The sequence below is a fragment of the Danio rerio genome, chromosome 4 (genome assembly GCF_049306965.1).
Source record: "Danio rerio strain Tuebingen ecotype United States chromosome 4, GRCz12tu, whole genome shotgun sequence".
NCBI classification, from domain to species: domain Eukaryota; kingdom Metazoa; phylum Chordata; class Actinopteri; order Cypriniformes; family Danionidae; genus Danio; species Danio rerio.
In genome coordinates, this window is record NC_133179.1 from 50417602 (window position 1) to 50438919 (window position 21318).

At 44.3% G+C, this 21318-nt stretch overlaps 1 protein-coding gene across 5 annotated transcripts; it reads right to left on the reverse strand.

Moving 5' to 3' along the window:
• Window positions 1–593: 593 nt before the first annotated feature.
• Window positions 594–19905, reverse strand: LOC108183450 (protein NLRC3-like). 5 transcript variants are annotated; one of them, XM_073947409.1, is made up of 8 exons: window positions 19826–19905; window positions 18614–18892; window positions 8965–10783; window positions 8263–8436; window positions 7943–8116; window positions 4288–4461; window positions 3114–3160; window positions 594–2799 (listed from the first exon to the last, which is right to left on the reverse strand). In XM_073947409.1, exons 2-8 carry the CDS (start codon window positions 18870–18872, stop codon window positions 2273–2275), a joined length of 3174 nt encoding a protein of 1057 aa, XP_073803510.1. In that variant the 5' UTR covers window positions 18873–18892; window positions 19826–19905; the 3' UTR covers window positions 594–2272. The 5 variants fall into 5 exon arrangements, 4 of the variants coding, with proteins under 4 accessions (XP_073803510.1, XP_068076241.1, XP_073803511.1 ...); XR_012402184.1 differs by lacking the exon at window positions 7943–8116 and having other exon boundaries at window positions 1955–2010; window positions 2211–2799; XM_068220140.2 differs by lacking the exon at window positions 7943–8116.
• Window positions 19906–21318: the final 1413 nt, after the last annotated feature.

Below are 21318 nucleotides of genomic sequence, written 5' to 3' on the forward strand. Positions count from 1 at the left end.
AATAAAACTCTGGCTGCTGTATTTTGTATCAGTTGCAACGTCTTTATAGAACCTTTAGGTAAACCAATATAATATTAACACTAACTGTAAACAATGCTGTACTTTGATGGTTGTTGGCTGCTAATATAATTTTACTATTTAGAATTTCCAATGAATACTCTTCTAAGGTTATATTATGAGAGACTGAATGTGCAAATATAAAACCAACTTTACCTCAATGATAAAATGACAGAGAAAAGGAAAATGGACATAAGATCATTTTACAGTGCAGCAAAACTCCAAGTACAAAAAGTTCACATATTAAGCAATTTGGCTTTCAGAATGAGTGCTTATGAAAATACTAATGTCACATTATCATTATCACAGGCAGAGGAGAAAGAACTGATTGAGGAACAGGCAGAGCAGGGTCAGTCAGATATACAGTGTCAGGTAAGGGTGTTGTGCTTTATTGAAGGGATAATGACAATTCTTTTAGGGGTGAACAATTTTTTAAAATGTTTTCTGAGCTGTGGCTGTTTAGCAGATGAACCTCACAGGCTCGCCAATTTACAATATGATCTCTCAATTTAACAAGTGTAATGTAAACCAGTTAGTTATTATGAGTATGGAAAACGTCTTTTCCTGCATTTATTTGGCTTCAGGAGTCAGTCTCTTGACTGTAAACAACACAACAAACAATGCAATAAATAGTTTTCAAGAAAAATTTGCTTTGTCATTGAACCTGAGAAAAACTTTGAAAATAACCAAAATGATGTAGTGTCCATGCTGTAATATGAACAATAAAACCATTTTTAACTGTGGGGACATATCTTTAGAAGTACAATTCAGCTGTATTATTTGTGTCGCCTTCAAAAAATCTTTAAAAAATTGCTCATAAGAAATGTTATATTTATTGTCCCCCTACTGTTAAATCAAATTAATGTCATGGGCGCACCATGTCTAATCCTCCTTGCCATTGAAAAGCATGAGGAAGCATCTGCAGGTATGTAAGCTAGCGTTTCTTTGTTTTATAAAAGCAGATGTTTTTGTCGTTATCGTGAGTGTACAGAAATAAAAACAGACCCTTTCATTTCTAATGATATATTATGATTTATAAAGTTATCGATTTGTGAATTTCAGGGCACCAGCAGACTCCTCTGGCCAAAGTGATGTTATCACATTACCAGTGTAGCTAGCTTAACTACATTTCTCAGTAGCGTGACGATAGCGTCGCTAAAAAATCAAATAGCTTTTCACAGTAGCGAAGCTATTTTATTAGTGAAGTAGCGCAGTAGTGTCTACACAAGCTACATTTACAGATCGCGGATCAATACTGTTTAAAATGTGTAACACCTGGTGTTATTGGATTGTTTTGTTTTTGCTGTTATGTACTATAATTTATTCCTGTTTGGTACAGCATATTATTTACAGTAAATAATTGAAATGAACAGTTCTGCCTCATATGTTTCATTGGCAGTTTTATTGATCACTAAGATTGATTTGGATTTAAGTGGCTTCGATTTAAAAAATTAAAAATTAGATGTATTTTTTTATTGCAAATGCCACATAAATCACCTGCACAGCTAACTAACATTGTGATTTTGTAACAACAGTAAACATGTTTTTGTGATATGGTCTGGTTTTGTGGTGGCTCTACTTTAAATTTAAATAAATTAAATTAATTTTATTTAAGTGATGAAAGCTTTTGAAATTCTAACAGTAAACAGAGCTACTGTAAGCTCACTCCTACTCTGTATAAATGCTTGAAAATTATTTAGTTGAAAATGTTTATTAGAAAATTAAAAGTAATCAAAAAGTAATCAAATGTAATTAGTTACTTTACTTTTATAAAGTAATCGAAAATTACTGTAACTTATTACATTTTAAATAGGGTAATTTGTAATCTGTATTCTATTACATTTCCAAAGTAACCTTCCCAACACTGCTCACACACAGCTACACAATTTCACACACACACACACACACACACACAAAACACACACACACTCTCTCTCTCTCACACACACACAGCTACACACTCTCTCAAACTCTCTCACTCACACACATGCACATACAAACAGACACACGGACATACACGCACACACTCTCTCTCACACACACACACACACACACACACACACACTTGGACACACGCACACACTCTCTCTCACACACACACACACACAGTCTGTCTCTCTCACTCTCTCACTCACACAAACAAACACACACACACACACACACACAGCTGCTGACTGCTCCTGCAGAGGATTCTGGGTAAATCTCTCATCAGTCTTCAGCTCAGTTTCACTGATGATCCAGGATAAACAGTAAACCCAGGCCAGAGCGGCTCAGTGAATGTGGTCTGGACTGAGTGGATGAGGCTCATTGTGTCTCTATAGATGTTGTAGAAGATCAGAGTTCCTGCACTGTGATCCACAAACACTCCTATTCTCCTGCTGAGCGCCTTCACTGGGAGATCAGTGCGTGTGTTATTGTGACTGAATGAGAAACTGGAGGAATCACAGAACAAACTCCAGGACTGAGCATTAGATCCAAACTCACACTCATCACCTCCTCCCTTCCTCCTGATGCTCTTATATGACACTGATATACACACACCAACATCTCCACTCCAGTCAATCTCCCAGTAACAGCGTCCACACACACTCTCTCTGCACAACACCTGAGAATAATCATCAAATCTGTGTGGATGATCAGGATACGGCTGATTCTCTCTCACACACTTCACCTCTCTGTTCTCCTCAGACAGAATGAGTTGAGTGTGTGCTGTGTTTGGATCCAGAGTGAGGAAACAGACATCTGAACAAAAGAACACACACATTTACAACCACATCTGTGTGTGTGTGTGTGTGTGTGTGTGTGTGTGTGTGTGTGTGAGAGAGAGGGAGAGTGTGTGTGAGAGTGAGGGAGAGTGTGCATGCGTGTGTTTGTGTGCACATGTGTTTACTTCTGTGTGTGTGTGTGTGTGTGTGTGTTAGAGAGAATGAGCATGTGTGAAAGTGACTGTGTGTGTGTGTGTGTGAAAGTGACTGTGTGTGTGTGAGACAAAGTGAGCGTGTGCGTGTGTGTGTGTAATGTAAATGTAATGTAATGTAATGTGTGTGTAGTCCTACATTTGTGTAGTCCAGCTGTAATCCTCGTCTCTCCTCCATGATCCAGACTGTAAACACACACAGATAGAAATTCAGTCAGTACACAAACATCAGCTTATAACACACACACACACACACACACACGCGCACACACAATAAGACATGTGGAGTGTGTGCTGAATGCTGGATTGTGATTGGCTGATCTCAGTGCATTGATAACTGCAGTAAAACAACATGAGTGTGTGTGGAGCTGTCAAATCAGCTTCTGAATGACACACAGAGCTTTTAGATCAGATGTGGAAACAGAAAACAGAATGGAAACACAGAAACAGACAGATATAAAGACTGAAGGATTCATTCAATGATCAATTGACAAAAGCGCAGCACAATAATAAAGCAGAATTCAGTGTTAAATGACTTGAAATATGATGGAGATCTTCATCTTCTGTCAAATGCCTCTTCATCATCTCCAAACATTGCTAAGTTGGAGAGCAGTGAATCCAGACCAATCTGCAGTCCTCCTCGCCCTTTGAAAGCTTGGTGGGTTTGTGTTCTGTTTATTGTTCATAATACTTCAGTTATAAAGGATTAGTTTAGGAGTTTTTTGTCATTTGCTTTATTTGAGTTTGTTCAACATGTGATTGTCACTGGACTATATCAGAACCAGCATCACTGTCTGCTGATCACTTTTATTGCCTGATATTTTGTGTTCATGTTAGTTTAGAAGCAGAAAAGAGCCAGATTACAAGATATGTGAGATTTTTGCCAGAAACATCTTTGTTATGTCCACATTGTGAATGTAAATTTATATTGTTTATTTTCATCCTGTTTATAGTTTTACTCCGCCCTTATTAAAGTGTGATAAAGGACATTCTGTGTCTGTGAAGTTCATGAGGGAGAGTTTAACTTGCTGTTAAAGTATACACAGGACGTATTTGGAGAACAGTACACACACATCTCTGACCTGATACTGTACAGTTCTTCAGCAGAAATGTAGAGAACAAGTTTCACTGCTCAACTACAATGCTGAAACTGTACAGTGTTAATATGAGATATAATATCACGCTTAATGTGAGAACTGCCCTAGTGCACTGACATATTTAACAGCTTTGATTCATATCTGGACACTAGAAGAGCAGTGAAGTATCAAAGTATCTGTATTCACAATAAAAAAGGCCAGTGCTGCTCCACATACTTGAGTTTGTCCAGTGTGTAGTTTGGATCCTCCAGTTGTTCAGAGAGCAGCTTGACTCCTGAATCTCCTGGATGATTGTAGCTCAGATCCAGCTCTCTCAGGTGTGAGGGGTTTGAAGTCAGAGCTGAAGACAGAAAACCACAGCCTTCCTCTGTCACCATACAGCCAGACAATCTACAAACACAGCAATAGTCCACATCACACAGTTGGACAATCACACATCTCTTTGTGTTGTGAAGATGCTGACTGCTGTTTCTGCTCATGTCAACAGCAGTGATGAACACACACATCCTGATCAGCTCTCCTTATTGATCGAGCCCTCGCATCAGCAAACACACACACACACACTCAACAAGGACTCGAAATCATCTGTAGAAGTGTACAGAGCAAAGACATTGTTCATAATACACCACATCAAGCTGTAAAGTCTGCTGTGAGGAGGAAGAAGACACACTTGAGCTCAGAAGATCATCTTAAAGTCATGTATAAAACACAACAGAAAATGAGCTGATTTCATCATTTATATTGTGATTCTGTTGTGGATTAAAACAAAATGAGCTCAGACAAACACAAAGCTGCTCTCTTCATGTGTTCATCACCTGAGCCACAGTCACATTCCCCTGTCAGTCAGACACGAGCCCTGATCAATAAGAGACTGAGCTGAAGGAAAATGAGTGAGTGATCTTCAATCTGCTTCAACACACACACATCTGTATAGATATAAATAAATCACAGCCCTGCAGATGTTTAGTTTCTTCTTCTGCCAATCCACTAAAGGGGCTCCACATCTGGTAACACCTGTTCACACTGCTGTTAAAGCAGGTAAATACACGTTTACACCTGTAATCTGAAAGCAGTGTTAGCGCTGCACTTTACCCAGGGTTATGAAGCGCTGCTATGGAGTGGTGTTAGCATTGTGTTTGTAATGTTAACACTGCATTGTGGTTAGGGATGCAATGATTAACCAGTTTCACTATTAAACATGCTTTAATTCATCACGGTTTATTAATCATAAAGACTTCTCAACATCGTTTTTCTGCATGGATCAAAACTGCAGCAACTAAACACAGTTATGGCCACTGTGCCGCGCTTTACACTTATAACCACACACACTGGAGTAACTATGACTTTGGGTATATAAGGCAAGTTCAGGCAAGTCTGTTATTTCCAATGGAGAGAGCTTTTGTGACTGCAGAAAATGCAAACGGCTGAAGTTTGAGGAAGACGCAATGAAAAGTCCACAGGTTTGTAAACCCACCTACAGTTACAAACAATGGCGGCGATGAGAGCGATGATGAGGTGAATGTTGATCCGCCAGCCGAGAGAGAGTTTTCAGAGAGAGTGCTAAAAGACTCAGAGTGTCTCCGCTGATTAATGGCCTGAATCTCGATGTTCAGCACAAATGTCTGCTAGATGTAAAATCTAACACTCGACACGTCATCGCCAAAGAAGCTCGCCTTTACTAAGTTCACACTGAAACTGCAGCTCATGATGAAGAACTGTACGGTTTTGAGCCGGTGGTCATCGTGAGAATCCTGCTCATATATTGGGTTTACTGATGATGACTGTGCAGCTTCCAGACACCTTGAAATAAATTATTCATTATAATATTTTGTTTTCTAGCAGAAATATTCATTATTAATTGACATGCATATAAAACAATCAATATATAATAAAACAATAGTGCAAAATAAATATTTCTTTCTGCAGTGCTTCATTTTTGTTTGATGACAGTTTATTTTCATAAAGTAACAGTAGTAAACAGCAGTAAACAGACTTTTTATAGCAGATAACTCACATTCAAGCTCATTGGAGAAAGCCTGATGATGAGAAATGTTATTCATTGTTAGTATTATTGTCATCATCATCATCATCAATATTGTTTTATTATTATTATTATTAATTATTAGACATTAATTTTGGATTTTAATATCAATAAGTCATTATGATTACAGAATTAGTTGGATAAATATTTCTGCTATTTGTTAGTCCTGATTGAGGACGTTTTTAAATGCGATACATCTGTTAATAAACTATTTGCAGTGGCGCTCCTGCATTTATTCTGGCGCTCCTTATTCTGGCACTCCTACATTTATTCTGGCGCTCCTTCATTTTTTCTGGCGCTCCTCCATTTATTCTGGCGCTCCTGCATTTATTCTGGCGCTCCTGCATTTATTCTGGCGCTCCTACATTTATTCTGGTGCTCCTACATTTATTCTGGCGCTCCTCCATTTATTCTGGCGCTCCTGCATTTATTCTGGCGCTCCTGCATTTATTCTGGCGCTCCTGTATTTATTCTGGCGCTCCTGCATTTATTCTGGCGCTCCTACATTTATTCTGGCGCTCCTGCATTTATTCTGGCGCTCCTCCATTTATTCTGGCGCTCCTCCATTTATTCTGGCACTCCTGCATTTATTCTGGCGCTCCTGCATTTATTCTGGCGCTCCTCCATTTATTCTGGCGCTCCTCCATTTATTCTGGCACTCCTGCATTTATTCTGGCGCTCCTGCATTTATTCTGGCGCTCCTGCATTTATTCTGGCGCTCCTGCATTTATTCTGGCACTCCTGCATTTATTCTGGCGCTCCTGTATTTATTCTGGCGCTCCTGCATTTATTCTGGCGCTCCTGCATTTATTCTGGCGCTCCTGCATTTATTCTGGCGCTCCTACATTTATTCTGGCGCTCCTACATTTATTCTGGCGCTCCTGCATTTATTCTGGCGCTCCTGCATTTATTCTGGCGCTCCTGCATTTATTCTGGCGCTCCTGCATTTATTCTGGCGCTCCTACATTTATTCTGGCGCTCCTACATTTATTCTGGCGCTCCTCCATTTATTCTGGCGCTCCTGCATTTATTCTGGCGCTCCTGCATTTATTCTGGCGCTCCTGCATTTATTCTGGCGCTCCTACATTTATTCTGGCGCTCCTACATTTATTCTGGCGCTCCTGCATTTATTCTGGCGCTCCTACATTTATTCTGGCGCTCCTACATTTATTCTGGCGCTCCTACATTTATTCTGGCGCTCCTGCATTTATTCTGGCGCTCCTACATTTATTCTGGCGCTCCTGCATTTATTCTGGCGCTCCTGCATTTATTCTGGCGCTCCTGCATTTATTCTGGCGCTCCTACATTTATTCTGGCGCTCCTGCATTTATTCTGGCGCTCCTGCATTTATTCTGGCGCTCCTGCATTTATTCTGGTGCTCCTACATTTATTCTGGCGCTCCTGCATTTATTCTGGCGCTCCTACATTTATTCTGGTGCTCCTACATTTATTCTGGCGCTCCTCCATTTATTCTGGCGCTCCTGCATTTATTCTGGTGCTCCTACATTTATTCTGGCGCTCCTGCATTTATTCTGGCGCTCCTGCATTTATTCTGGCGCTCCTGCATTTATTCTGGTGCTCCTACATTTATTCTGGCGCTCCTACATTTATGCAGGATGTACAGTTAATAAATCATCTGATAATTAATACTCTGGGTGGTTATTTGTTAACTACAGGTATAGTATGAGCAGTGTGATAAACCATAATTCCTGTCATCCGGGGTTTAGTATCACCCAGGGTTAACATGTTCAAGCATGAATATCTAATATGAAATAATGTGGGCTATTATGAAATATTCTTGTAGTTATTGTAGAGTGGAGAATCATTTACCTCAGTGTCTCCAGTTTACAGTGTTGACTCTTCAGTCCATCAGAGAGCTTCTTCACTCCTGAATCCTGCAGGTCATTGATACTCAGGTCCAGCTCTCTCAGCACACAGTTTGAGGATTGTAGAACTGAAGACAAACTCTCACAGGAATCAGCAGTGAGTTTACACGTAACAAATCTGAGAAATAAGAAGACAAATCAAATTTAGATTGTATTTTTTTGTCACTCACTTCATGTAAATAATAACTTTAATCAATCAATCAATCAATCAATCAATCAATCAATCAGTCAGTCAGTCAGTCAGTCAGGTGTTTGAATTCAGACCTCAGTGTGTCCAGTTTACAGTGTTGACTCTTCAGTCCATCAGAGAGCTTCTTCACTCCTGAATCCTGCAGGTCATTGTTACTCAGGTCCAGCTCTCTCAGCACACAGTTTGAGGATTGTAGAGCTGAAGACAAACTCTCACAGCACTGAACAGTGAGATTACAGCTCTGAAGCCTGTGAGGGAAAAACAGAAATAATGATTTTGCATTTATCTATTAATCCAGAGCAGAGACAAAAACGTTTAAACATTGTGTTTTAGTTTGAGCAAAGGTAAAATCACTATATGGACTCTGTAAATACTGAATTTAAGGGAGAATACAAGGCTGTAAAATAAACATAAAAGTATTCTTTACCTAACAATTCACAGTTTTGTGTGATAATTAATTATTAGTTATCATTATTAAAAACTTTCTCCATTTTCCAAACTCATGTTAACAGATTAGAGCTATCAGTTTTTAAAGGTGAGATTATATTATTGTATTGTGTAAAAAGAGAATCAAAGTATTGAAAAGAATGTCTGAAAGTGGAGTTAACATAAGCAGAACAGATATTGTGTACAGCAGGAGATCAGTGATACATATTTGATGTGAAAGCACAAATAGTCTGTGCTGTTTCTGCTCTGCACACATATGACTCACGGGCTGCAGATGTGTTGCAAATCGATGTGTGAAATGGGCATAAGTGTGTTCATAAGACTCTTACAGTGCTCTTGTGGTGTTCTTGACCACTGGCATCAGTCTCATCAGTGCTTCATCAGATCTTCTGTACTTCTGCAGTTCAAACTTCTCTTGAGTCTCTTCTGACATCAGGAGCACAAACACCAGACCCGACCACTGAGCAGAGGACAGATCCTGTCTTGTAAGATTTCCAGAGCTCAGACTCTTCTGAAGGTCCTCCACAAAGTCATCTTTCAGTTCATTCAGACAGTAGAAGAGGTTGATGGTCCTCTCTGCTGATTTCTCCTCCTCTATTTTCTTTTTGATATAGTCAGTCGTGTCTTTGATGTTCTCAGTTTTGGGCTTCAGTCCTGGCAGGAACTTCTTCAGGTCACTCTGATTAGACTCCAGTGAGAGACCCAGCAGGAAGCGGAGGAAAAGGTCCAGGTGTCCATTCTTGCTTTGTAAAGTCTTCTTGACTGCATCCTTGTGAAGTCTAAACAGGGTCTTTGTAGAGAGTTTCCATGCCAGTTCCTTTTTCCAGGAATCAAGAAATAGATTTGCTTTCTTGTCTTTGTAAGTGAAAAACACATAGAGAGCAGCGATGAACTCCTGAACGCTAAGATGAACAAAACTGTACACCTGTTCCCCTGAGATGGGGTTTTCCTCCTGAAACATTCGAGTACATAATCCAGAGAACACAGACCCTTCCTTGACCTCTAGCCCACACTTCTCCAGATCTGTTTTGTAGAAAATCAGATTTCCTTTCTGCAGCTGTTTAAAGGCCAGTTTTCCCAGCTTCAGGACAATGTCTTCAAAAGACCAGGCCTTGGCTTCAGGTTCAGAATCGTTGCTGTATTTTTCTGTCATCTGTTGCTTTTGAGACAGTAAGTAGCTGCTGTACATCTCTGTGAGAGTTGTGGGTGTTTTTTCATTGCTCTCTTGACCCAGCAGAGGCTGAAGAACAGTGAGAGAGATCCAGCAGAAGACAGGGATGTGGCACATGATGTACAGACTCCTGGATTTCCTGATGTGACTGATGATGTTTCCAGCAACCTCAGCACTGCTGTTTTTGATGAAGTACTGCTCCTTCTGTTCATCACTGAATCCTCTCACCTCAGTCACCTGATCAATGTAGATTTGGGGTATCAGACTGGCTGCTGCTGGTCTGGATGTGATCCAGATGAGGGAAGAGCGTAGCAACTTTCTCTTTAAGAGATTTACTACTATCTTACTCACTGTCATTTCCTTATCAACATCTGTAAAGCCATCCTCCTCTTTAAAGTTCAATTCAAAGCGATATTCATCCAGTCCATCAAAGATGAACAGGACCTTGCCTTGTTTTTCAGGAAGAGAGCTCAGTCCTCCACTGCTAAAGAAGTACTTGTTAAGCAGACCTATGAGACTGGACTTTTCTTCTTTAATCAGATTCAGTCTACGGAACGGCAGTGGAAATATGAAGACTATTTCCTGATTGTCTTTTCCTTCAGCCCAGTCAAGGATGAATTTGTTGACAGAGACAGTCTTTCCCACTCCTGCGATCCCCAGTGTCAGGACTCTTCTGTTTTGTTGACCTGTGTCAGGCTGAACTTTAAACATGTCATTACACTTCAGTGGTTTATCCTCGGCTGTCTGTTGGTTGTGTTTTGACTCTATCTGCATCACCTCATGGTCATTTTCTCTTCCTCCAGTCTCGTTCTCCACCACATATAGATCAGTGTAAATATCATCCAGCTTCTTCTGGTGACCCGTCTGTGAATTACCAAGCAATATCTGCTTATAGTCCTCCTTTAACTTCTCCTTTAGCTCACGGCTGGTGTTTGTGTAATCAACAGGAGGGGATTTACAGGTCTCTGAAGCTGCACCTTTACAAGAGAGAGGAACAATTAGTGTTTTTATTAAAGTGAATTATAATTATGTCCTGTGCTTTTCAATATAAAAAATAACAACAGCACTCATGAAGTCATTTGTTTCATCATTTAAATGACGTGACACCTGTATGGTGTTGAATGAGCAGGGGTAGGTGATTTGACTTGAATCTTATATTGTATTGATGTAAACAAAGTTGATTACTCAGAATAATTCAGGATGTTTCAAAAATAATTCTCCAGAATTACAGTGTGTCTATTACAGGTTTTTGAATTACTGCTGATCATTTGCTGTCTCAATGTTTCCTGACCTTTCAATTTATTTAGTTATTTTTATTTTTCCCCACAGGAACAACTATCTGCAAACAAAGCATGCACACAAATTTAGAGATATTTTATTTTTAAAAGAATAAAAAATAATAGTTTTTGTCCCCAGAAAAAGGCTCTTTCATTTGAAGAAGAAAAGCTTCAGGGGCTCAAGCCCTGCAAAGCGAGATCCAAGGACAACTACATTATTATTTAAGAAGTGCACAGTGTGAGCCGGTGTTCTTGTTCCAGTAATGTTTATTTTACAACTGATCTTTGTTCTTGTTTTCCTTTGCTCAACTCTATTTTCCATCATTGTTCATTCTGTCTGTGCAAATGAGTAGTAAATGATTGTTTTGATAGTTTTATCCGTGGAGGTCTTTTCTCTTTGTAAAGCATGAATTGTGTAAAAGGCTTGATAGAGATCTTGCAGTTGAATTATGATTCTGCTAATGCTCAGTTCCCCTTCGGGGGGAACTACAGCACTATAAGTGGATTGATGTTAAATCTACGTATGTGAGATTCGGTTCAGAAGCTACTTGTTTGAAAGAGTATTGAACGGGCCAATTAAGAATGAATTGGCAGCGCAAGCTTGCGCAGGTGTACTGCATAGGCTTAATTAACTGAGCATATAAGCACACCTGGCGCCAGCAGACGCTATCCTTTTCGCTTCAGAGACTTTTCTGATCGAGCTTCATGAGGGTTCCTCCTGCTGTCTACAGCCACTTCGAGCGAACGAGTGTCTCCCGGTCCAGAGCGAGTCCACGCAGCGGCAGACGGTCGAGCTGGGTTTCTCCCTTGCCTGGCGTCCCTTTGGGTCCGGTCCTCCAAGAGCGGTGCGTATTGCTGCAAAGCATTCTAAAAGAGCAACACAGTCGTGCAGCACGTCCTTTTCAGGATGGCGCTCCGACTGTGCGTTTCTGGTTGCGGGGGTTTCCTGGCTCCGGATGATGGGCACGATCACTGCATTACATGTTTGGGGGTCCAGCATGTTAATGTGGTGCTCGGGGGCGGTTCATGTCGTCACTGCGATGCCATGACCGTTGCGCAGTTGAGATCGCGGTTAGCTTTCGTAAGAGAGCGAGCCACCCCAGTCGCCCCCTGCTCTGCAGCGGGTGCTCGGGCAGATCTGAGGGCTCCAGCGAGAGATAATCTGCCGCCCAAGGGCTCGCGGACCTCTCACTTCTCCAAGCGCTCCATCCAAGCTTCAGGTACTGGGAGTGATCCGTCTAATCAGATGGTAGCTCTCACGCTCGCTGACACTGGAGATCAGATGTCCTCCGCGGCATCGGAGGGTGGGCTTTCATTGTCCGACGATGATCCGGACCCGCTCGCCCCCTCTGGGCAAGCGAGCGCCGTCAAAATGGTTCCTGAAGCGGACATGTTGGCCGTGCTTTCTCGGGCTGCTTCGGCCGTCGGGTTGGAGATGGTTTATCCCCCAGCCCCGTGGTCGGACCGACTAGATGGGTGTTACGTAGAGGATCAAAAGGCGAAGCCTTCGAAGCCTCTCGTCCCCTTCTTCCCGGAGGTGCACAGTAGGCTCACGCAGTCCTGGAGGGCACCTTTCTCTGCCCACGCTGCGTCCGCCTCCGCCCTCACCACCCTGGATGGTGGAGCTGCCAGGGGGTATGAGGAGATCCCGCAGGTGGAGCGCGCCATTGCGGTCAATCTTTGTCTGCGTGACGCCCCCGCTTTGCGCGGTCCGTCCCGTCTCCCGTCCAAAGCCTGTAGGTTATCTGCCTTCCGCCTTGCACGCGATGGCCACCTACCAGCGCTACCAAGCGCAGGCGCTGGCTGAGCTGCACGAGGGTGGATCTAACCCAGGCTTGTTACACGAGCTGCGCATGGCGACCGACTATGCTCTCCGGACCACTAAGTCCGTCGCGTGCGCACTGGGGAAGACGATGTCCACACTTGTGGTCCAGGAACACCATCTCTGGCTAACCCTGGCAGATATGCGCGATGTTGACAAAGTTCTCTTTCTTGACACGCCCATATCCCAGGCTGGCCTGTTCGGCGACACTGTCAGTGAATTCACCCAGGAGTTCAAGGCGGTGAAGGAGCAGTCGGATGCGATGGGCAATGTCATCTATCGACGGGGCCGTAAGCCCGCTCCATCCCCGGCCGAGCCATCCACCTCCGCTGCTCCTTTTCCTGTTTTCCTTCCCCGGATGTGACAGCTCAAGCCCTGCCAGTCTGGGACGCGCTGCCTCTCAGCTCGCAGGGTTTGCATGCTCCGCCAGCGGCTCTCGGGCGCTGGGGGGACGGTCTCCCTTCTCCCAGCCCCCAAGCCCCCTCTCAGGAGTTAGGGTGCGGAGCCAGAGCGAATTGCTTTCCTCCAGCTCTTCTGCGGGACCCTCGCGCTCCCCGGATCAGCACACCCGCTCCGCGCTGCCCCTCTGCGGGTACATCAACGATTGCTGCGATGTGGTCATTAGCGAGGGCTCTGCCTGCCTGGTTAGCGCGGGCCAGCCCCTCGCGGTGGCTCATACGCACGATCAGACTCGGCTACGAACTACAGTTCTCCAAACGGTCTCCCAGGTTCACGGGCGTGTATTTCACCAGGGTCAATCCCCTGTTCGCCCCTGTCTTGCGAGAGGAGATTGCTGCCCTCCTGGCGAAGAGTGCAATCGAGCCGGTACCTCCAGCCGAGATGGAGAGCGGGTTTTACAGCCCGTACTTCATCGTACCCAAAAAGAGCGGTGGGTCATGGCCAATCCTAAATCTGCGTGTTTTGAATCGCTGCATTCACAAGCTATCTTTCAGAATGCTTACGCAGAGGCGCATCCTCCAATGCGTTCGTCCTCAGGATTGGTTTGCAGCCATAGACCTGAAGGACGAGTATTTTCATGTCTCCATTCTTCCACGCCACCGTCAGTTTCTGCGGTTTGCGTTCGAAGGTCGAGCATGGCAGTACAAGGTCCTCCCCTTTGGGCTCTCTCTGTCTCCGCGGGTCTTCACCAAACTCACGGAGGGTGCCCTAGCGCCTCTGCGGCTTGCGGGCATCCGCGTACTCAATTATCTCGACGACTGGCTGATTTTAGCCCACTCTCTGGAGCAATTGACTGCGCACAGAGACGAGGTGCTCCGGCATCTCCGCCTATTGGGGTTGCAGGTCAACTGGAAAAAGAGCAAACTCGCCCCGGTGGAGAGGATCTCTTTTCTCAGGATGGAGCTGGACTCGGTCACCATGGTAGCGCGCCTCTCCGGAGAGCGCGCTCGCCTGCTGCTGAACTGTCTGAGGGAGCTCGACAGTTAGTGGTCCCACTGAAATATTTTCACAGGCTAATGGGGCATATAGCTTCCGCTGCGGCTGTTACACCGCTCGGATTGCTCCATATGAGACCACTTCAGCACTGGCTTCAAGATCGAGTTCCGAGACGCGCATGGCATGCAAGCACACACCGAGTCTCTGTTACTGCGCTGTGTCGCCGCACCCTCAGCCCCTGGAACGACCCCTCGTTCCTGCAGGCCGGTGTGCCTCTGGGACAGGCGTCCAGTCATGTTGTTTCGACAGATGCTTCCAGCACAGGCTGGGGAGCCGTGTGTCGCGGGCATGCAGCTGTGGGTAGGTGCCCAGCTGCATTGGCATATCAATCGCCAAGAGCTGTTGGCAGTGTTCCTTGCTCTCCGCCGTTTTTCTCCGGTGCTGGAGCAGCAACACGTGCTGGTCAGGACGGACAGTACGGCGGCGGCGGCGTATATCAACCGCATGGGGGGTATGCACTCTCGCCGCATGTCTCAGCTCGCCCGCTGTCTGCTCCTCTGGAGTCACCTGCGGCTGAAGTCGCTGCGCGCCATTCACATCCCAGGTATGCTCAACCGTGCAGCCGATGTGCTCTCACGGCAGCAGATTCACTCTGGAGAATGGAGACTCCACCCCGAGTCTGTCCAGCTGATATGGGCGTGATTCGGGGAGGCCCAGATCGATCTGTTGCTTCCCCCGAGACCGCTCATTGCCAGTTGTTTTACTCCCTGACCGAGGGCTCTCTCGGCACGGATGCACTGGCCCACAGCTGGCCTCGGGGCATACGCAAGTATGCGTTTCCCCCAGTGAGCCTGATCGCGCAATTAATGTGCAAGGTCAGGGAGGACGAGGAACAGGTTCTGTTAGTTGCGCCCCTCTGGCCCAACCGGACCTGGATATCAGAGCTCTCCCTCCTCGCGATGGCCCTTGCATGGCAGATCCCTTTGAGAGAGGACCTACTTTCTCAGGGACAAGGCACCATCTGGCACCCTCGTCCCGATCTCTGGAACCTCCACGTGTGGTCCATAGACGCGAGGAAGACTTAAGTAACCTGCCGCCCGCGGTGGTTGATACCATCACTCAGGCTAGAACCCCCTCTACGAGGCGCGCCTAAGCCCTGAAGTGGAGTCTATTCACTGAGTGGTGTGTCTCTCGCAGAGAAGACCCCTGATCTTGCCAGATCAGTGTTGTGCTCTCTTTCCTTCAAGAGAAGCTGGACAGTAGGCTGTCGCCCTCCACTCTCAAGGTTTACGTTGCCGCCATCTCCGCTCACCATGACGCGGTGGCTGGCGGCACCGTGGGAAAGCATAACCTCATCATCCGGTTCCTAGGCAATCGAGGCGCTAGGCACTCATCATCGAGGCGCTCATCATCGAGGCGCTAGGCAAATTAATCCAACTCGCCCCCCTCTCATGCCCTCTTGGGATCTCGCCCTCGTTCTCACGAGCCTGCGATTTGATCCCTTCGAGCCACTCGATACAGTATCTTTAAGATTTCTGTCCCTGAAGACAGCTCTGCTGGTCGAGTTGGCATTCATTAAGAGGGTCGGGGACCTGGAGGCATTTTCGGTCAGTGACTCGTGCCTGGAATTCGGGCAGGAATTTTCTCACTTTATCCTGAGACCCGGGTTATGTGCCCAAAGTTCCTACCACTCCCTTTAGAGATCAGGTAGTAACCCTGCAAGCGCTGCCCCCGGAGGAGGCAGACCCAGCCCTGTCCTTACTTTGTCCAGTTCGCGCTCTGCGCATTTATGTGGACCGTACTCAGAACTTTAGATCTTCTGAGCAGCTCTTTGTCTGTTATGGCGGACGGCAGCAGGGAAGTGCCATGTCTAAACAACGTTTATCCCACTGGATTGTGGAGGCCATTTCATGTGCTTGTTTGAGCAGAGGTCAGCCGCGCCCCCTGGGAGTGCGTGCGCACTCCACTCGGAGCGTTGCATCCTCTTGGGCGTGTGCGCGCGGCACTTCTTTAACAGACATTGTAGAGCTGCGGGCTGGGCGACACCCAACACATTTGCAAGGTTTTATAATCTGCGAGTGGAGCCGGTTTCCTCAAGGGTGTTAAGTTCGGTTAAGTTCCCCCCCCCCTGGGTGGACCCGTGCTTTCCCTATCTGCTAACCACCTTCTTATGCGCACTCCCCCTTCTCAGGGTTAGTCCATATGTAATTCCATTTGTTTCCCCTATTGGGTGCGGATGGTCTCCGCAGCGTCCTCCCTACTGGGATGGCACGCTTCCCAACGTACTGTCGTATATTCCTAGAATTATCTAGACGCTAGCGACCCCCCAAAAAAATATACCTATTCCGTAAAAGTTCTTTTGAAGTGGGATAAGTTAGGGCCAAGGGCACGTTGGAGGACCGCACCTCTCATGATCTGGGTGCGTAACGCTTGCCTGACCGCTCTCTCATGATGGGTGTTGGTAAGGTGCAATCATTATGGCGCTTTCAATGGGCTCCCATACGTGGATTTGACATCAATCCACTTATAGTGCTGGAGTTCCCCCCGAAGGGGAACGTTTGAGGTTACTAAAGTAACCCTTCGTTCCCCGAGGAGGGGAACGGAAGCACTATACTCCGTCGCCATAATGACTGTCCCTTAGCTGTTAAAAGTCTCTTCAGCTTAAAAAGGATAGCGTCTGGTGGCGCCAGGTGCGCTTACATGCTCAGTTAGTTGCCTATGCAGCACACCTGCGCAGGCTTGCGCTGCCAATTCATTCTTAATTGGCCCGTTCAATACTCTTTCAGATGAGTAGCTTCTGAACCAAATCTCCCATACGTGGATTTATCATCAATCCACTTATAGTGCTTCCGTTCCCCTCCTCGGGGAACGAAGGGTTATTTTAGTAACCTCGAACGTTATTTTAACAGCCATGCAGACTCCTGATGACAGAAGAAGAGGGAACATTACAGAAATCCAATTCTCACATAAACTTTAGTGAGAGTAGTGTTCATTTTCTTTTCGGCTTAGTCCCTTTATTAATCTGGGGTTGCCACAGCAGAATGAACCGCTGACTTATCCAGCACATATTTTACGCAGCTGATGCCCTTACAGCTGCAACCCATCTCTGGGAAACATCCATACACACTCATACACTACAGACATTACGGACAGTGTGAGCTAGAGGTCTGCGGGAATAAATTTCCGAATAAATCGCGGGAGCGGTCGTAACGGGTTTAATTTGGGACGGGAGCGGGCTGTCTAGCAATATTGCGGATATTGCTATGCGAATGAGAGAGAGAGAGAGAGAGAGAGAGAGAGAGCTTTGCCTGTGTGTGTGCTTGGTGCTTGTGTGTGTGTGTGTATGTTAGTGCGCGCGCGCGCGCGAATGAGAGAGAGCTTTCCCAGATAGCAAAATACACTCGGGCCAGTTCCGGCTAGATTCTCGCCTGCCGGAGACTTACCACTCAGCCCGGCTCCGGCTGCCGGACTCCGGATGCTTGTGGACTCACTGCCCGATTCCGATTCTGCCCGAGAGTAATGTGCGCTGCGGCCCGGAGCTGGCGCGACTCAGTATTTATATACCTTTATATAAAACCTTTTGGTATTACATTGGTACTTGATACATGGTATTACAAGCCTTTGAGTTGATATAACAGCAAACGCCTGTGTGTCTGCTTAGTGCTTGTGTGTGTGTTAGTGCGCGCGCGTATGAGAGAGAGAGAGAGATTTGTCTGTGTGTGTGTGCTTGGTGCTGTGTGTGTATATATATTTTCGGTTTTGTTCTCCCCCGCTCTTTAGCAGGATCGGGCGCGGCGGCCAGAAAACGGGGCGGGTCGGGCAGCGGGACAATAAATTCTTAATATAAGCGGGAGCGGTCGGGTTCGGGCTAAAACCTGGCGGGTGCGGGCGGGAGCGGGATTCAAAATATAGTCCTGCGCAGATCTCTAGTGTGAGCTGGCTTTACAGTGTGTTCCTGTTTCAGAAATGTTTGTTTTACAGCTTATTCTAAGCTTCTTCATTCTTGTTTTACTTTGCTCATTAACATAGATATGTCTTGTGCTTCCCATTACAAAAAAAGAACAATTGCACATATAAATAAAGTAACAAATTCAGTTGAACGAAGACAAACAATATATTCACACACATTAGCTATATACAAAATATTAAATGTATTGAAATGCATTGCTTAGAACTGTTCAATAAATGTTATGACAATACATCTGATTCAAAAACCATTGCTAGTACATGGTTTTAACATGAAAGATTTGAGCTGATAAAAATGTAAATCAAATGACCACATTCGTAAATTTTGACAGTGAATTAAACATTACCTTGCTGCTGTTTTTTCTCCAGCTCTTCAGCTAATTGATTTTGCTTGATTTTCCTCAGGGAGTCCACTGTGATCTTCACAGCTCTTTCTGATCCAAAACATGACACCAACTTATCCACAGTATTTCGCCTGTCTGCATTCTCCATTTCAGCTTTTGAAATCTCTCTATGGTCATTCATTAAATACCATTGAAAGTCCTTTAGTTCATCTTCTTCCAGTTCATCCAGTGAGTTCCTGAGCAGCTGTTTTACATTTGCCATGGTGTTTCACCCACTCACAGCTACAGGACAAGAGCAACAACATCTGCATTAGTTTCACAATTATCATATGGACCTGAGCATTTATTTATAAATTGAAAAAGGAAATAAACCAGTGAGAAACTTCACATATCAGAAAGCTAAATATTGAAAATTGACTGTCACTACTTAAAGTGGACTAAAAAAAGTGGAATTATTGCTAAAAAGTGAACACTGAAGAAACTGACAATTAATTTAATATAAAAGGTCTTGGAACGCAGTTGTACATGCTTAAAATCCACTGAATCATGTTGTTTTTATTGTGACACACATGGCCACCTAGACCTCAGTTTATGCTGTTTAATGCAGACATGGGAAAAGAACTGGATGATCATTGCAGCAGCTTGAGAATGTACCCGGGTGGCAAGAATTCTTGCCCAGATTAGTTATAAAGCTGGAAGAGCAGGCATTCATCCGGCACTGGCTTACAGCATGTGGGCCAAACATTGGCCAGGTTTGGCAGAGGTGGCACCGTCTTTAAGGCAGCATGCAAGACATGGGCCAGATGTCAAATGTAGTATTTGGGCCAGATGTTATAAATTGCCATGCGAGTTTTCTGTATTCTGTAGCTTTTGTAAGGGAGCACTCACACTATGCTATCCGAACTGTGCCAGGCCTGTTTCCTGTTTTGACTGTGTTCCACTGCATATCAAAACACTAAAACAATATAACTAAAGAAATGTCCACAGTGCTGAGCTTAATAAACACTCATAAGCACAGATTTCAGTTTCAGAATGAGAACGTTTATGCTTTCTGTGATCCTCTTCCAGAAACACACTCGACATTAAAAGGTGTAAATGAAATCCTCAGAATGTTTTCAGCTCAGCAGTAAAGTCTCAGAAACACAAAGAGATGATCGACGGATAATCAGACGACACTCATAGATGATATAAAGCACAGAAAGAGCAAACTCTCACCTCAAATAATGCCTGCAGATCTGACTGTTCCTCCGCTGAATTGTTGAGCTGAACAACACATCTGAAAACTCTTTCACCTCAGGAAAGCACGTCACATCCTGTTTAAGACATGAGGAAATAACCAGTCAGATGAAAAACCCAGACACACAAGTAGATAAGTGTAGTGGCAAAAAGGAGGCTCTCTCAGTGATCAAGAAGACAAATTCTTACCCAAAGTGTCTTTTAAAGTTTGATTCTTTGCAAAGAAGGTCACTCAGTCATACATCAACAACAGTTTCTGCAGAGAGAGAGATGCGGAAACAGAGTGCTTTCTCTTTTTATTGAGTTTGTAATACCCACAAGGTCATCAGTGACATACAGGATGAATCACAGTTACATCAGCACTTCATTTTTGAACATTTCAGCCTTACATCCTATCCGAACATGTAGTTTGTTAAATATCCAGATCTTGTCTGGTGATACCCAGATGTTAAAGTGGTCACAGTTGATCTAACTTAAACAGTACATCCATGAAAGAATAAAAGAACAGACCATCATAGTGTATATAAATGAATTTCCACCACATTTTCTCTCTTTTTATCATTCATGGATGACACTAAATACATTATATACTAGTTTCATAATCATGATGTTAATCATTTAACAGGTTTCTGCACACTCCATATACACTAGAGATGTTCAAACACTCTTCTTAATATAGTTTACCCATTAAGATTTACTTTTACAAACATCCCTCTTTCCTTAGAGCCGGGCTAAATGAATAATCTCTTTCATTGCGCTCCTGACCAAAATCAGACCCTCAGTCACCCCACAGAGGTTCAAACCACAGAAATCGCCTGTTTATATCACATTATTATTGTTGCATACACAGTAAATTCTGTTAAACATTGCTTCAATTAGTTACAAATCACTAATTCTCCACGTAATTTGTTCGCCATTACAAGACATCCACAAACATAGGAACACGCTGTTGTTACTGCACTCTAAAATATTCATCACATTTACACTCTTCTCTCAGTTTTCGTGTAAAGGATAACTCTTTTAAGATTAACTACAGAACATGTCAACTCATCAGGTTTGCTGGTTTTGTTGGGACAGACCCAAAATACATTTAAGCAAGCAAAAAGTGATTTTACTTGCAAAGACGTCGATGTTAAAGTCACCTACAATTAGCATTTTATCAGTTTTGACTAGTAAGTCAGAAATAAAATCAGAAAATTCTTTTAGAAATTTGACATAGGGTCCTGGGGGTCTATATATGGTGATTAAAGCGAGAGATAGCATAGGTTTTTGCATAGTATCTGGAAGCTGAACATTAAGCGATAATATTTCAAAGGAGCTAAACATAAGTCCGTTTCTCTGTTTAATATTAAGGAAATCACTAAAGATTAATGCAACTCCACCACCACGACCAGTTTGACGAGCCTCATGTTTATATAAGAATCCTGGAGGAGTTGCTTCATTTAAGCTAATATAGTCATTTTGTTTCAGCC

Excerpts from the sequence above, each read along its gene's own strand:
- LOC108183450 (XM_073947409.1), bottom strand. The coding sequence starts at position 18,872 with ATGGCAAATGTAAAACAGCTGCTCAGGAACTCACTGGATGAACTGGAA. Across the intron at positions 4,462-7,942 it reads TGTAAACTGGAGACACTGAG|ATTGTCTGGCTGTATGGTGA; the intron begins GTAAATGATTCT and ends CTGTGTTTGTAG. Across the intron at positions 2,800-3,113 it reads TACAGCTGGACTACACAAAT|ATGTCTGTTTCCTCACTCTG; the intron begins GTAGGACTACAC and ends TCTTTTGTTCAG.